Here is a 17,641-nt window from a genome sequence, read left to right as displayed (position 1 = left end):
TTTATTCTTTTAGCTTTCCCAGGTGAAGTTCCCTAATATTAATATTAGAGTGTTTGGATAGGAGATTATTTGAAATAATTATTATTATAATATTTTTTATGATTTGATGTGATGCATGTAAGATAAAAATAAAAAACGTGTTAAAAATTATATTTATGATACATGTAAATAATTTTTGGCCCAATAATGGCTATGCAAAAATATCTATTATATCTACAGATGGATTGGCTGGACCTTATTAAAAAATTTCTACATAGGCCAAAGAGTAATGCAGATTAAGAATTTAACTTTGTTTGGATATTTTATTTTTTTCAAATAATATTTCGTTTGCATTGTAAACACATTTTGCAATCCATCTTTTTATATTTTTATTACCTTTTTATCTCATATACATCACATCACAAAAAGTGTTACAGTAATTATTCTAAATAATATTTCAAATAATACTCATCCAAACAATACTTAAACTTTGGCTTTAAAACAAAAAGGTGTGCTTTCTAGTGCTAAAAGTTTATGGCTACAAGTCAGATAATTAGCCCCAAGTCAGATAATCACATTAAAGGTGAGGAAATCCATGATACTTGGGATATGGCAATGATGCTATTTATCATTTGTTAATGCCTATTTTCAAAAAAAAAAAAAAATCATTAATATCTTTTGACGCCTAATCCACAATTATTTAGATCCAATCAGCAGATTCCACGGATCTCAAGGACATTGATGCGTTGACGGACGGCATTGTTTGACTTATCCGCGACAAAATCAGGTTTTTCGGCCTGCTTCCTGTCCATGATCCGACCCAAACTCTTCGTCTGTCCCTCCAGCAGTAATCCAAGTAATGTGCCACTATGAGCCCATCGTTACGAGCCCATGGTTGCAAACGACTAACAATTATTTCAGTCCAGCCCATCGCCTTTCTAAAATTTCCAACTACTTTCCTATCTTTATCAACAAAAGAAAAAGAAAAAAAATGAAAAATAATCCAATCCAGAAATAAAATAATCCACTATTAAACTTCTCAACCCACCCCACCAACAACCATAAATAACACACATACACACACATTACCTAAGGCCTAAGGGAAATGCCTTTTGGGTTGGGTTATGGGTTTCCCCTAGGTAATGTGTGTGTGTTATTTATGGTTGTTGGTGGATAAGGAAAATCATGGAGTGGTTAAAAGTCATTGATGAGCATTTGACAATAGTCTTGGTGTTTCCCCTCCCTCTTTTCCTCTATCCCACATCGATTGTGAGTGGTGTGTGTGTGTACTACTTAAGGTCCTCAGTGTAGTCTCAAGCCACTCCCAGCGTGTCATAATTTGGAAGAGAAAGTTTTTTCATTTTTTTTCTCTAACTTAGTTAAACAAATTAAAATATTGACGCAGGAATACAGTTTTTTTTTTTTTTTGGTTTTTACATCACATGTAATCTTAACATTTTTAGAGGTAGTTTATTTCCAATGACTATTAGGTAATTAATTTTGGAATTGAAACTTAAAAAGGTAGTCTAACGCACTTACTATAAACAGTAAAATTACTATACCAAGACTCCAAAAAGAAAATTACTTGATACGTTTAAATTCCCTTTTGCATGGAATGTTTCAAAGGTAAACCGTTAATAAAAATTTATCTCTGTTTTGGAACATGCGAGTAACTTGACAAGAGTGGGAAGGCTTTAGTCTAATGATTAAGGCAAACGCCTCGAAAATTATAAGAGTGGTGTTGTCATTCCATATTATGCCTTTCCTTTGTAGAAATTATAAGCTCAATTTGCTAGCTCAAAAGCTTCACAGACAACTGACACAAGAAACACAGGAAAATTAGAAATGGTGGTGGAGTCCATTTCTCCCCTAGACAGATCGAGCAGCCCTTGAAAGTTGAAACTACATTCTGTTTTATTTCGTGGGGTTATGGAGAATTTTGATGGTTGAAGAAGAAAAGCACTTCTTCGCCTGAATGGTTGTTATATCACTTTGCAAACCTTTGATGATAATATATCACTCAAAAAGAGATCACTACACAACAATGTTGCCAAATCTGACATCATTTATTTGATGGAACCAGAAAAGCCACACCAAAAATTTTGTGGGGTTAGATTAGAAACACTCAACCAAGTGTATCTCAGTGCTGATACTGCTGCTTAACAAACCACATATTTATAGTGATGTCAGGTGCAGTGTAGCTTTCTCTATTATTGAAATTTGATTGGAACTCATAACAGCAACAAACTTTTGAATCTTACCTACAAAGACTTAATGAGCGAATATTTTGGCTGAAGGCCATTTAGAAATATCACCCATCAAATATTGATCACTGAAGACTGGCACCTTAACCCTGTGTGTATTGATCCATATCATGACCCTAAACACCACCACCTGTAACTGAACCATTCTCTCACCCTAGCTACAGACCAGGCAGTGATAAATGCAGAATCAATGATGCTTTTTGCGACAGTCGAACCATTCGGCCTGATGAAGATTATACCTGCTAACAAAACATTGTTGTAGTAAGGGGAAAGATTTTGCAGTATCGATGTACAGCAGAGTTTTTTTAAGGCTGAGAGAAGATTCTTCAACAAATTCATCAACTAAATATCTATAGAAACGCAGTAAAGGCAGATACTTGAGTGGATGGTAGGAGAGAAATTATGATGTTTGACTGACCGTGTGTGTGACTGGAAAAGATCCAAGTATGCTGTTTTGTTTCCGGCTTGGAACCTGTGTTGTAATCCCACGAATAACTCTGTCATAAGTCGTTGAAGAAACCATGGTGTACAGGGAGTAATAGCTGGTTTCTATCTAGTGTCTCAAGTCTGTTCTTGTAAAAGTGGAAACTAGCGAAGCTGACATTAAGAATCAATCTGACCTTTAGATCTCTCCATGGATCAAACATGATACAGGAACATTTGCCTTATGGCTAGTTAATGTGGCTAAAAGCATAACAAGAAAATATATCTCCTTATCCATTACAAGGTTCTCCAGCTATGATAGACTTGGCCACTGCATGAACGCATGGGGAAATCTCAACCTGAAACATGAGAGACTTTATTTAAGCTATGTTGAGATGTCTAGATAGCGAGCCAGAAATAATACATGTATTTGTCTAATACCTGCAATGTTCTTGTACTTATATTTTAAGTAGCGTATGTATTGGATGGTAGCAGCATCAGGCAACTGAAAAGTTCAGGAAAGGAGAATTTACAGCAGAGACTGAAAAAGTTGAACAGAATCTGCTGGAGAAATGTTAGGGAATCAAGCAATCATTTCCATCTGCTAAATGGAAAGACTGAATAAGATTTTTTTCTCCCATTAAAAAGGAATGCCAAGGAGGCTACCCGATTGCTACAAGATGAAGATGAGGCCAAAAGAGCACCATCAATGAAGATGAAGCCCAGCAAGGACCTTCAAGTACCAAACAAAAAGCCATTTATGGAACAACTATCTGTACAAATGATAGAATTATTACCGATACATAATGAGACAACAATTGCATTAATTTGCAGCTAGTTGATTTTACTCCATACGAATAAAACTACTATTTTGTTTCATACAGATTATGAAACAAGATGAAAGATGAGTTTCGTATACATGGACGTTCAATTCTCCTCTATTTTCTGATGAACAAACTCTTCAATTTCCCTCTTTCCAAACGCTCAAGTAGCTTCTTAGCTCCCGGGATGTCCATCTCTGTAAGCTTCTTGAGATATCCAATTGCCCCATATGAAATCATAAGCTTCTTACATTTTTTGCTCGAGGAGAGCAAGGAAAGAGAAGAAACTGCATATTTCTTGGCAGTATTTTGAGGGCTTGGGTCAAGTAATTGCACTAAATTAGGCACACTTTTGTCATCCTTCTTGACTTCTCTGCAATTGTGCGACAAGGTCATTAGGCTAGAAATTGCTTGCGCGGCTACTTCCCTCGCCCCATTTGCTTTAGCTTCGAGCATCTTAACAAGCAGAGGGATACAACCAGCCTCACCAACTAGTCTTTTTATTTCTGTGGAGCTACATATCCTACAGATTGCGGATGCTGCAGCCTGCTGAGCACCAAGTGATCCAGATTTAAGCACATGAACCAACCTTGGAATGACACCAAGTGAAACTAAAATCTCCATGGAGACTGAGCTGACCAAATTCCTAAGTGCTCCAACGGCAGATTCTTGTGGCAGTGGACCATCCAAATAAGCCAACAAGCTTCTGATTCCACCCTCCAAAATAACAGACTTCCGTAGACTATCATTGCTGGAGGTAAGATTTTGTAAACATTCAGCTGCATACTCTTTGGATCCCAATAGAATTCCACAATCCAGAAGATTAATCGTTACTTTTACAATGCCTTCTTCAGCTAGTGTTTGCCGCACCTCTGGAACAGAAGATATGTTTTTCAATGTACAAGCAGAAGCAGCCTGTGAAACAGAATCACCAGTTCGACAGATCTCAATAAGAGGTCTAACACCACCATGTCCAACAATAGAACGGGCTGTTTCTGCTGACATCGACAACCTCTGGAGAGAAATTGTGGCCTTCTCTTTACCGACTGGACTGCCAGATTCAACAAGTCTTATAAGAGGTGGAAGAACACCTTCAGAAACTAGCCAATTCTCACAACTACCAGATTCTGCAAGAGAGCATATTACAGTGACAGTTTTCTCCCTTATTCGAGGAGATGTGGCAGTTAGAAGTTGGACTAAAGCAGCAATGTTGCTGCGACCTAAAACAGCCAAGACATTCTTTTCATCTTCTTTCATAACCTCAACAAGGCTATCAAGAGCTCTATGTTTAGCCTCCAAGTGCCCAATCTGAAGCCGCGCCAGCAATTCTCGCATATTTCCATGTAGTGCAGCCTCAGGCTCAGCCGAAGTGCTACCAGCAGTAGATGGCAAGGTCACCTCACCAAGCACACCAGTTTTGATCAAGAGACCACAATCACGCAAATTCAAATCCAATTTGCCTGATAGTGCATCAAGATCACTTTGCATCCGAAGTTTCCCTTCATATTTCTCATGTATACACAACTCTGATAGTTCATTTGCTTCATATAAGGTCTTTGATACTGCCTGCAACTGCTCCTTACAAAGAGCATTTTTCGAGAAGCAAGGATGACTAGACAAATCAGATAGTGTTGCTGGGATCTGCTCCAATTTTGAGACTATCATCTTCCACCTACCAGGGAATACCTTGACCTCCCTAGCCTTCTTCAGTGCAACAGGAACAAGCTCTTGTGCGCGAGATAGCCACTCCTCAGCCGACAACATATCAATGCTGACATCCATTCCTGCATCCTCAACCATGATTCCTCTACAACCCAGTTGCAAATCAAGCTTTCACCAAATCCTGAAACAGAAGAAACCAAATCTTAATAACTTTGTCCCAAATGACGTTAAAAAAATGAATCTCCCCACACGGATGAACTAAAAATAGACACTTACACTTCAAACCCAGGTAAGAAACTTGATAAAAGATTCAATCTTTCAGAAAAACCAAATAGTACCATCAACTAGAGTCGCAGAGAAAAAAAAAAAAAGAAACGAACTTGACAGAAGCCAAACCTTCCAATTTTGCGGTTTAGATGAGGAAGATGTTTAAAAATTGTATACCTTTGCATAGAAAATTTAAAGCTTTGGAGCAGTTGCAATCATCAATCCTTAAAAAAATTAGGCATTATAAAAGCTACAATAAATAAAGAAAGAGAGAGGGCGGTCGAGATTAGTAGTTTCGAGAATCTTATATGATCACACAACACTCGTTTACTGAAAACAAGACCAGACAGGCAATTACTTAGTACCTAATGAAGGCCCCCACGAGGTTACCCAAAAAGACTAACGAAATGATGATTGAATACCAGTGAGGCATTAAATACTAGCCAAGTAAATGCACAAATAATTTGATGTTACGGATACAAGTTACAGCTGATGAAAGTGAAAGAATGAACTTTCCAACAGCCATTACACACAAAAATCCAATAATGGCAGTCGGTAGATAAATCTTTAACATGACCAAATGCCCCTTCTCACAAGCTAAGTATTTTGATTGCAAAAGAGAAAATACAAGGGGACAGTTTCGTAAAGAAAGATAAAAGTTGGTATCTTTACTTTTCTACTGTGGAATTGATTGCACAATAGTTGATCAGTGATGAATTTTCCATAGGCTCCCCTGCTCAATTGGAGTAGATCTAATATCTTGACCATAAAAAGAAATTTCTTTTGCAAAAAGGTAAAGGCCCACAATTTTCCGCCCCAAATTCTATTTCTACAGTTATCTACCAAGATATGAGGCAATTGGATATAAACAATAAATATATACACAACAGAAACTGAAAGAGACTTTGCTTTGAAGAGAAGACAGGAGTCTCCATCTCCAGTTGTACATTGTATGGAGTGTATTGAAATTTTGTACAAGGGACCAACAGCCGCAAAGCCAAAGAATTTTCAAAATTATAGTGCAATAAATATGAAAGAAATGACAAAGGATGCCCTCAAATTGCTTTATCTTTTGCCTATCATTCAAGTCACTCCAAATAACTTAATCAGCAGCCACCACCACTTACCACCCTTCTGTTTCTGCAAGCAAAAACCAGAGAGATAAAAATATCCCGAAGCAATGACTAAGTATCAATGCAGATAAGTTCTAATTATCAACTATAGTCTCGTTAAAGGAAAAAGAAGAAGAAGAAAAAAAAAGAAAAAGAAAAATCACTTGTTTTGCCGGTCCAAAAACCAGACCTGCTGAGAGCAAGAAAAGACAAAGAACCAACCTTCAAGACTCAAAAACAAGAATCCAGGCCTTTTTTCTCCAGAAAGCAACCATACGTAGCTTGATCCTCAAAATTCTTTCTTTATATCCCCAATCCAAAATATCTTGCCCAAAAAGAAAATAAAGAATAAAGAAAAGAACCCAGGAATGCTCAACCTTCAAAACCCAAATCCCCTCTTTTCTAACCTTGAAACTGTGGCAAGAAATGAACTTTATCCCCTGAGAGTGATGGAAAATTCTCAAAGCCTTGACCTTGAAAACAAACTTTTTGCACCGGGCCACAGACAAGACATTGACCATGAACAAGAAATGACTTGTGAGTTGCAAGGAAAAGGAGAAGTACCCAAAAGGCTGTAATGGTGCTACTATACCCTAATGAGACAAGAAGACATCAAACGGTCGAAAATCTTTTAATCATACAAAAAATGGAAGGCAAGAAAATCAGAAGAATCTTGGGAGAGCAGTACCAAGTTTTTTAAAATAAGCTTACCCAACTAGTGAAAGTACCAAAGCTTCCTCCTTAATTAAAAAACAAGAAAATACCAAAGCTACCAAAACAGGACACAGCTGCGCAGAAAGAGAGCAATCCACGTTCAAAAATCAAAAAATCAAAGCCACTTACAGAGTTACAGTCACACGCTGGCTCTTTCTCAGAAGAAAATGTCAGACGAGTCTTTAATACAATACTTCATAGTAGCACCATTACAATTAACAATTAATTGCATAGTATTAACAATTAGTAATTCATAGTATTGATAATTAAATTAATTAATTGCATGTACTGGCATAGCGGTGTACGGCAAGTGGCAACTTGTCAAGATCCCTATTAAGTGTGTGTCGTTGTGCTGTACAGTGCGGTACTAGAAAGGCAGTGGGACTCGATGGTTTAATTTTTATTTGAACCCGGAGTCTCAATAATCATACACACAGCTAAGAGTGATAATTCCCCGTATGGCCGTATAAATGTCACTTTAGCTTAAAATCAATTTTATAGATAGCGATATAATCGAGTCGAGCGAGTGTATCACTATACTCAAACTCGCGCTCGAGCAAACAACAGAAATGAAGTTTGAATTTAAATTTAAAAAATAGCTCAAAAATTCGAGATCGATCCAATTTTCTTACCAATATGATCGAACTCGAGTATTTAACTCGACTAAAAGAGTGATTCTAATAATTTATACAACTTCCAATCCTAAAATTGTAATAACTAAAAATATAATTTTTAATTAATTACTTTGTACTAAATAAAGTTCAACAAGCCACCAAACTTGAAAAATCAATACTCGAACTCGACTTAAATAATTATTGAATTATTCGGGCTCGGCTCGTGCTCGAATAAAATTGAATGCGAGTCAAACTTTATATCGAGTTACTCGTGAGCTGCTCGCGAGTAACTCGATTTGATTACATTTCTGTTGTAGGCAAACATATGTTATTTATGGAGGTAGGTACAATTTGCAAGTTTTAATGAACATAAAACATTTGTGACGGCTTATTCCATCAATCCATTTTAATAGGTACGTGTACAAGTGAAGACGAGGTTAATAGAAACCATAACTCCATAAGAGTGTGGATGGAATTAATAAAGGCAATCGCTATAGCGTTCAAAATTGGTTTTATTTTTTAAAATTATAGTATTTTTTTTTCCTTTCATCCTTTTTCACATATTTTTATTCTCAATTATCGGATATAGAATTCAAATTATAAACCTAACAGCAGAAAAAACTATAAATGTCATTCCCTAATATCAGCAGAAAAAAAAAATGCGGTGAGTACCGTCAAATGAAAAGGAAGAATGGTGGGTTGAGGGTTCAGGAGAACGGACGGTGGATATTGGGGGCTGGAACAGGGAATTTACCGTTGGATTGGTTGAATTTTGAAAAGTGCTTTTCAAATTTTGATTGCACGTTATTCGAAGCGAAGGCTGACATGGCAGATTAATTTTGCCAAATGTAAATGGGGACCGCTTGCGGAAGCTTTTGAAAAGTTGAGTTCGATTTCACGGTGGACTTTCCATGCACGTGTTGCAGAGTTTTTGGAGTCATGACTCGTGAGGGCTATTTTTTTAATCTTTTGACAAAAGAGTGAGATGACTAAAAGTTCATAACTGAATATGGGAATTGAATTTATTCAATCAAATAAATACATATGAAACAAAAATAATATAGCCAAAACACGGATGGGAAACGAATTAAAGAATCAACACAAATACGCTTTACAAAAAAGGATTACTAGTAAACTTTCAAAAAGTGATCCGCTTCTTTTAAGATTAAAGTAGATGCTTTGAGACAAACATTATAACAATACATCTTCCATATTGCTCTTGTTTATCCTCAAGAACCTTATTTATATTCACAATTTATTATGAAGAGACAAAATCCCTTTTCTACCTCTAAGTCTTTTAACGTAGCACATTGTTCGAATTGTAGATTTTCGCAGAAAAATTTTTATGTTTTTTCGCGAGCATATTTCATAATCATTTTTTTTCGTATACATCAAATCGTTATAATTTATTTTTTTTTATAAAAATTCTTAAAAATAGCAATTCAAACGGGAATGCTATGAAAGTCGTGGGGAAAGGGATTCGAATATTTAGCACATAAAAATATAAACACTAAAAGAGTGGCCGATAACTAACTACTTTTAGAGTTGTTAGCTACCAGTGAGAGCCTCAGGACTCTCCATGGATGCAGGCGTCATTTGACTTGCATTCATTTCCAAAATTTCTTGTAGGTTTTACTAGTTGCATCCGTTTTGATTCGGTAGTGATTTAGTCTCTTCTAACTTTTCTCTTGACCCATATGGACTCACCCCCTTACTCTTAGTATAGAGTAGGAGTAAGAATATAATAGAAAAGCTATTGCGTCGACAAAAAAAAAAAACTAAAAGGGCAGCCGTTTGACTGGAAATAACAGGAAGGTCCTTTTATTACCCGATCAGCCCCAATCGTGCTTGCCGGTGACTCTGAAAAGTTCTCAAGACGACTCCTCGTCAATCTAAGAGTAATTAGTTTTCGAAAGATGCAAGGGAATAGTACATCCATCAGCAGGCGCGCAGAGATAACAATTTTGGTTTGACGATGATTCAGTCCTTTCCACCTTTTTTTTTTTTTCTGGGTTCATTTGGACTCATGTCTACCCCTCCTTAACATAAAATCGAAGTAAGAATAAAATAAGAAAGTTATCGATAATAAATAAATAAATAAAAAGGCTGCCTTCTGACCCCAAATAATTAATAAGAGGGTCCTTTATTACACAAGCAGCCCCAATTGTGCTTGCCGATGACTTGAAAAGTTCTCAAAGTGACTCCTCATCAATCTAAGAGTAATCAATTTTCGAAAGATGCAGGGGAACAGTATATTCATCCGTTCGATCCGATAATGATTCAATTTTTTTTAAACTTTTTCGTTGGCTCATTTGATTTCACCCCCTTCCCCTTGATATAAAATAAGAATAGGTGTAAAATAGGAAGGCTATGTCTGTCGATAAGAAAAAAATTAAAAGAAGAGCAGCCGTTTGACTCCAAATAAAAGAAGGGTCCTTTATCACCCAAGCAGCCCCAATCGTGCTTGTCGGTGACCTTGCAAAGTTCTCAAGGCGACTCCTCGTCAATCTAAGACTAATCAATTTTCAAAAGATGCAGGGGAATAGTACGTCTAGATAAATCCAGAATGACAAGAAAATTTTGATGATGGAGTTATTAAAGTAAACCAACACCCGAGCCCCTAGATGCAAAATGCCAAATCAAATAATGACAAAAATCGTTTGGCTCACGGACTTGATCATCAGCGGGCAGCCGTCTACTTGTGAGTAAACTAGTCGAATGAGCAGACCGGATTTATTTTCATTTTTATTTTTATTTGTTTAGTTCAACAATTTTGCGAAATTACGTTCGACAAGGTGCAAGTGATTTTGTTTGTATCATAAGTAGTTTTCTAATTATTTTCAATTAAATTTTCATCTTATAAATATTTGTTATTGCACCAATGTAATTGTGCTGACTGCTGAGTAAAAAAAATGGAAGAACAGCAGCAGCAACCCAGCACAATACGCGGAGGGGACTGTTGGGACCGGTGTAAATATTCCGAGGAGGCAAAAGGCGCTCCAGGTTCAGATATAACGACAACCCTCATTGGCTCGTTGCTTTGAAATTTTCGGTTTGATGCAATCCTTCTAGTTTTAGCATGATAGATTTGCTCAAGCAGGAATGCCTGCTGAACCGGAACCAGTCCATCGCAGCCTTTTTGAAAAGGCTACTACAGGACAGCAGCAAATTTTGCAGCGACTGGATGAGTAGCTGCAATTACCCCAGTCAGCTTCCAGAGAAGGAGAGAGACGAGAAGGTTTGTGGGTGGTCTAAGGTCCTATTGGAGGACCATTGGCGGGTGAACCACGAGACGCGTGGGATGGGGTGGGCCGACGTTGGCTTGCTGGAGTGGTTGCAGGGACGTGACGCTGTCTCCTGTCGGCTTCATTCTACTACTACTCTTTTCACTTTTTCCCGCTGCCACCCATTATCTAATATATCATCACTTCTATTACTTTTTTGCGTACAAATTTGTACTCCTACGCTGGGCTCCGCTGTCCCGTTGCATTGTCTTTCCTACCACTCTACCAATTCCGCGTGTTTTTCTACCAGATCGATCCTTCTACAGCTGACGTTTCACCCCCCCCCCCCCCCCCAAAAAAAAAAAAAAAAAAAAAAAAAAAGGTGTTACCTATCCAGTTGCGAAATCCCACTTCTGCATACATCTTGCGTTAACCATTCCTCAGTTTAAAAGTATGGTTTGTAAGTGGTTGATCATCTTTAGACGAGAATGCCGTCATGCAATCGCGCTTCAACGCAGCTTTAACATTTAACGACCTCAAATGGAAGTATACCTAAATACAGCTTTTGGCATGTATCCAGGTACTACTATTCAAGTACTTTTAAGCAACCAAAGTTCTGCATCGAGTGGAAACAGGAAGCAAATAAGCAGAGCCAATTGCTAAGTGCAATCAAACTAAAAACGTCAATGACCCTTTTTGGAAAGGGCAAAAGATGGGGATGAACTATTATGACAACAATGTACCGGCAGCTTATTGATCAGCGATGATATGACAGGCAACAAAATAGTAGAACCCGTCACCAACTGTCAAACCAACTAGAAGCGCGATGCATCTCAGACAAAGATCACAACACTAGAAGCATTCAAACCAAAATATCAGAACACTAATTTAAGCATTCAAAGGATAATAATCACAAGTCAAGTAAAATTCCAAGAAATCACAGAATCTGTCTACAGCTACTAAAATAGAGCAAGTCAACTAACTAGACTAGGTCCACAGACAGCACAAGCACTACAGATTGCGTTGCTAAAGGACATGCAGAGAAAGAGTTGAATTTGATGTTCGTACAAACTGCCACTTAAAACTTCCCTTCTCAAGAACGAGATCTCTCCCGTGGTGGCGGTGAACGACTGCAATAGCCATAAAGATTTAGATGCAGCATCATTACAGGGCCACACCAACCATATAAACCATTAATTTATGACATCTATTTTTTTTTTTTTTGGTTAAAGCCAACCAGAAGCAAAGAAGCAACGAGAAGGGAGGAAAAGAGAGTCAAACCTGTGATATCTTTCATTGACAGGACTCTCAGCTCTACCATAGTCAGGACTTCCCCGAGGCTCCGCTCTTGAACTTGGGATTGATCCATGACCATAATCAGGGCTTCCCCTATCCCTGCGGTACGGACTGGGAGATCTCCCACGACCATGCCCTCTTCTATCTGGGGACATATCACGGCCTCGTCTATCAGGGCTGTAACCATTTCTTCTGTCGTCATCATCTCGAATTGCGTACTCAACAGAAATAGCTCTATCCATAAACTTGCTGTCAAGCAAAGTGAAAGTATCCAAATGAAAGGGATCAATGAAGGGTCAATGAGACAGTAATAACATATCAAACTATTGTCTATCCCGAAAAGGTCAATTGAGATGACGTGTGGTGCATGAAATCCTACACAGACCAGTACAGAAAAGCAAAATAAAGAGTTGAAAACTATCCAAACACAAGCAACATCGTCAACTGTAATGATCTTTTTAGCAACAAAGATCAGCATGTAAAACGAAGTTATTTTATTTAAGTGTTACTAAAATAAATGCATTTTTTTTTCCTCGATATTACTATCTGAGTAACAAACTCTGCATTGAACTTGCACCAAACAGGAAATCAAAGGCATATTTTCCAGACTTCTCTTAACAGGGGGAAAAGGGAAACCTCATATGTAGTGCTTCCAATGCTCTACTGGCATCTTCCTGCAACTCAAACTGCACAAATGCAAAATTCCTTCTGATTCTCACATTTGATATTCTTCCATAAGGCTCAAAGTGCCTCTCTAGGTCCTTTGTCCTAGTATGAATCGGATCAAAGTTTATAACAAACAGAGTTTTTGAAGGTCTTGAATTAGATGAAGATCTTTTTGGGCTCCCACCAGGCCTTCTTATACCACGTTCTTGCTGCACAAAAAAGATTTAGCAGGATTGGTCCTAAGCTAACACTTAAACCAGCTAGAATGTCATTAACAATTCCAGTTTACAAGCAAAGCACCAACTTGGTATAATAAATGTACAAACCTTGGTCCATTCAACACGAAGTCTACGCCCCTTTCTACCAAACTCTATCCTGTCAAGTCTTCTAATTGCATCATCAGCATCCCGCTCATCTTCCATGTACACAAAAGCAAAACCTGTAGAATCGACACAATGAGAAACCAAACAACAGGTCTCCAGTTTGAAGGTAGACAGTAAAGCTAATTCGCTAAAGTTTTCAACCATTATGCCTCCTTTGTGGGCTCCTGAGACTACTAAACCACAATTACTAAATGGAATTACCAACCGAACCAATGATTCAGAGTGGGGAAATGAGAAATTTGTTGGAGCAAACACAAAACCTGCCATTGGTACCGAGATGATCATGATTTCTATGTGGAACATGTTGGGAATTGAATACTTGACAAAGCATGACAAATGGAAAGGGGCAATGGTCTGAGGTAAGTGTGGGATGGTAGAACCATGGTGGATCATATTGGTCCTTTCGGAAAAACATTAACATGTATCTTGGGAACAAGCCAGAAAAGGGATGCAGAGAACCATCCATCCAGGAAGATCATGGAAAGTCCAAGTAATCCTGCGCCAAAGAAACTGTTGAGCTTGGCGGTTTAACTACAAGAAATACTTGCATTTCTGAAATAAAATCAATAGATTAGTGACATTAAGAAGTTACTATTTGAAGAAACATTTGACCCTTGAAGCTGTCAGCCAAGAGCCCATATGAAGAGTTATGGGCACAATCTTATGTGAGATGCCCAGATTTCACACACACAAAAAAAAATCAATTTTAATTCATGGTGCAATTCATCCAAATAACTTAAGTTTAAGCAATTTACACAGACAGAAGATCCCAATCTATCCTATATAATTCATACAATTGAATCTAGTCCCATGCATACTTTTAAAACTGCTAAAGTACAAAAGATAACAACTTGGAGGCAAACGAAGCTCATACACCATACGATGTTAGACAACAAGACTTGTTATGAGTACTAGTTTGTTATGCACTTCTACATACAACATGAGGATGACAAACTTCAGCATTCAGGCAAATTTACAAATGTTGCAAGTACGCTACAATATTCAGTCACCATGGAGACCATCCAACAACCTCAAGAGGTTCATAATAGGAACCTTCAACCACCAAGTGGTTAGGAGTAAAGAAGAGCCCTGGTTGGGGAAGTTTTAAGAGTTCCAGTCAAGTAGAGAAGAAAGATTGTATTATAGTACCTGATTTCATATCCACCCTCTCAACCTTCCCATATTTTCTGAAAAGTCGTTCAACATCAGACTGACGTGCATCGAACTCCAGATTCCCACAAAAAATTGGCCTCATATTCCCTGAAGCTCTCAAAAAACCTATTTCAACCCAGTAATAAACACCCTATTAGACAAATAATTTTGGAGAGCATGCCCAATGATAACAAAAAGAATATTCCAATTCATGCATAAAATGATTCGTGAACCATAGCTAGTCTCAAATCTACATCAATAAATACAAAAAATACAGGCTCTCTAAACATCCTATAGAGGCAAAGCTTTTCATCTTACTAGTCGGAATACAAACATCCTACCCAAGAAAAACCATGCATTGTACCAGCAAATAATTTGGGATAAACTTTACGATGAGCAAACCATTCTCTCATTTTTGCACACCAATAAGCAACTTAACTGATATACTGGAGATCCCAAAAAAGTCCAACAGGATATGAGATAATTTGAGTAACTACACAGCTAGGCCATATTCCAAGAATGACTACACATTTATATGGAAGTGAAAGCATTATTGCGGTGCCGGAGTCTTCCAAATTGCAACTTATGTTTCATCAAATATATAACTAAACATAACAGAGGCAATTCAAATTTAATAAAGACTACATTCACTATTTATTGCTGTTCATTTTGCTTCACTAAAAAAAAATCTCAAATTAATCAACTACAAGAAACTATTCAACTCATCAAGTCAAATACGTATCACTAATCCCTTGGCCTCCAAACACTTAAAACTTTCTGAGATTCATTCAGCTCTAATTCTCTCCAGGAGATTTTATATCCTTTCAGATTTGAACACTTACACTTCCTTTATGTAGTAAAAAGAAGGGCAACGGAAACAACAATCATATGCATATTCTTATAGCCCCTGCGTTCCATCCAATCAGCCCTCTTCCGCCATTTTGCACTCTTGTGCTCATCCTCCCCTTCTCAAACCCTAAAAATCCCTTTCTTTTTTTTTGCCTGATTCTGCCTCAGTCGTAATTCAACCACTGTCACTATTTTGTTAGTAATTGCATTTATCAGTCCACTTGCATCCTCCGTCTCCACCCAAAAAGGGCATGTAAATCAAATACATTCTAATTTAACTAAAAAAAAGGGAGCTAAATCCAGCAAAAAAAAAAAGAAACTTTGACAAGAAATTACATCAAATTCAGCGATTAAAAGTCAAATTTGATCCCAGATAAAAACCAATTGTATAATCAGCAGTTCGCTTTTTAAAGTTGAAAACAGCCAAAAAAAAAAAAAGATGCTTACTGCACAGAAATATAAAGGCCGAAAAGGGATCCAATATTATTACCGAAAGAAAGAAAATTTTCCAATTAATCGCACGATCTGAGTAGGATCGTTCAGCCCTCGGCAGGACCTGAAAATATTGACAAGATTAGATCAAAAACGGATCTATATTTTTGTTATATGTAAGATTACAGAGAAACGGAAGGAAGCTATAAACCTTTGCAGCAGACGGATTCAGACGAACCCTTGACGGCTGGAGCGGGGATCGCAGGCACAGAGTGAAGAGACAGATAGCGGCTTTGGCAGATATTTTTAGTTAGTGTTCGTATATTTCAATTAGGCCCATGATGTTTGCATAAGATAACATTTTTAGGCCCTCATACTTTATCAAGTTTCATCCAGGCCCTTTATTGTCTTGTGCCTCTTGGAGATCTATTGGCAAGGATTCAAGAATGTACAATCGGGTCCGTTTGGATCCCTTGTTTTTGCCCTTGTTTTTTAAAAATTGTTTTTCACATTCCAAATGCTACAGTAAATGTGTATTTTCAAAACAACTCCAAAAACACCATATCGGGGTTTGTTTGGATAGAGTATTATTTGAAATATTATTTGGAATAATTACTGTAGCACTTTTTGTGATGTGATTTATGTGAGATAAAAAGTTGATTGGAAATATAAAAAGATGGGTTGGGAAATGTGTTTATGATGCAAGCGAAATATTATTTGGAATAATATGTATATCCAAACACTCCCATAATATCAAAAACAACTCCATATGTATATTTCAATTATGTATATTATATATATATATATTATATCAATATAAATTGAAATATACAAATTGAAAATTATATATTTATATATTATAAATTATATAAATATTTATATACATTAATATTATACATAATATAATATGCATAATATGTAATATTGTATACATAAATGTATAAATATTTATATCAAATATATTATGTATATTATATTATAATATATACATTATTAATGTATAATATTATTATGTACATTATTGTATATAATAATGTATAATAATATTATGTATAATATAATATAAATAATATGTAATAATGTATAAATGTATATTATGTATTGTATATTATATTATGTATATTATATTATATATATACAATATTATGTATATTATACAAAATGAAAATTATATATTATATATTATGTAAATATTTATATAATGAAATATACAATAAATATTACAAATTGAAATATTATATAAACACCATATTTATAATATTATAATATTTATAATTAATATTAATATATAATATATATTAAATATTTATTTATACATATTATAAATAATTTATTTTATTTAAAAATATTTTTATATATTTATAATATATTTATATAAATATTATATATTATATAAATTATATGTAATATAATATATATTATATATTATATATATTATACATTTCTATAAATGTACATTTATACATAATATATATATATTAATGTATATTTATAATATACATTTACATTATGTATTTTATATAATATAATAAATTTATACATTAATATTAATATACATAATATTAATTTTACATTTATACATAATATTAATACATTTATGCATTTATATTAATTATATTAATATATTTATACATAATATTAATATTCATTTATATAGTATTCATTAATATAATATTCATTTATAATTTATACATTTATAATAATATACACTTATACATTTATAAATATATTTATATTATGTATTATATATAATATAATACATTTATATATTTTTATATAAATA

At 35.7% G+C, this 17,641-nt stretch overlaps 2 protein-coding genes across 10 annotated transcripts; both read right to left on the bottom strand.

Moving 5' to 3' along the window:
- Positions 1–3,423: 3,423 nt before the first annotated feature.
- On the bottom strand, positions 3,424–7,391 carry LOC113727997 (uncharacterized). 7 transcript variants are annotated; one of them, XM_072076478.1, is made up of 2 exons: positions 7,372–7,391; positions 3,424–5,330 (listed from the first exon to the last, which is right to left on the bottom strand). In XM_072076478.1, the coding sequence occupies exon 2, from the start codon at positions 5,285–5,287 to the stop codon at positions 3,605–3,607; it is 1,683 nt and encodes a 560-aa protein (XP_071932579.1). In that variant the 5' UTR covers positions 5,288–5,330; positions 7,372–7,391; the 3' UTR covers positions 3,424–3,604. The 7 variants fall into 7 exon arrangements, with proteins under 7 accessions (XP_071932579.1, XP_027108249.1, XP_071932580.1 ...); XM_027252448.2 differs by lacking the exon at positions 7,372–7,391 and adding an exon at positions 6,751–6,927; XM_072076479.1 differs by lacking the exon at positions 7,372–7,391 and adding an exon at positions 6,089–6,112.
- A 4,550-nt stretch (positions 7,392–11,941) lies between these two features.
- On the bottom strand, positions 11,942–16,207 carry LOC113727996 (serine/arginine-rich splicing factor RS40). 3 transcript variants are annotated; one of them, XM_027252442.2, is made up of 8 exons: positions 16,070–16,207; positions 15,917–15,982; positions 14,575–14,703; positions 13,686–13,921; positions 13,369–13,481; positions 13,013–13,251; positions 12,362–12,625; positions 11,942–12,210 (listed from the first exon to the last, which is right to left on the bottom strand). In XM_027252442.2, the coding sequence occupies exons 4-8, from the start codon at positions 13,816–13,818 to the stop codon at positions 12,174–12,176; spliced, it is 786 nt and encodes a 261-aa protein (XP_027108243.1). In that variant the 5' UTR covers positions 13,819–13,921; positions 14,575–14,703; positions 15,917–15,982; positions 16,070–16,207; the 3' UTR covers positions 11,942–12,173. The 3 variants fall into 3 exon arrangements, with proteins under 3 accessions (XP_027108243.1, XP_027108241.1, XP_027108244.1); XM_027252440.2 differs by having other exon boundaries at positions 13,369–13,921; XM_027252443.2 differs by lacking the exon at positions 13,686–13,921 and having other exon boundaries at positions 16,070–16,199.
- Between the last annotated feature and the right edge of the window lie 1,434 nt (positions 16,208–17,641).

The sequence above is a fragment of the Coffea arabica genome, chromosome 2c (genome assembly GCF_036785885.1).
Source record: "Coffea arabica cultivar ET-39 chromosome 2c, Coffea Arabica ET-39 HiFi, whole genome shotgun sequence".
Classification (NCBI taxonomy): domain Eukaryota; kingdom Viridiplantae; phylum Streptophyta; class Magnoliopsida; order Gentianales; family Rubiaceae; genus Coffea; species Coffea arabica.
This window is presented reverse-complemented; position numbering and strand designations above follow the sequence as displayed.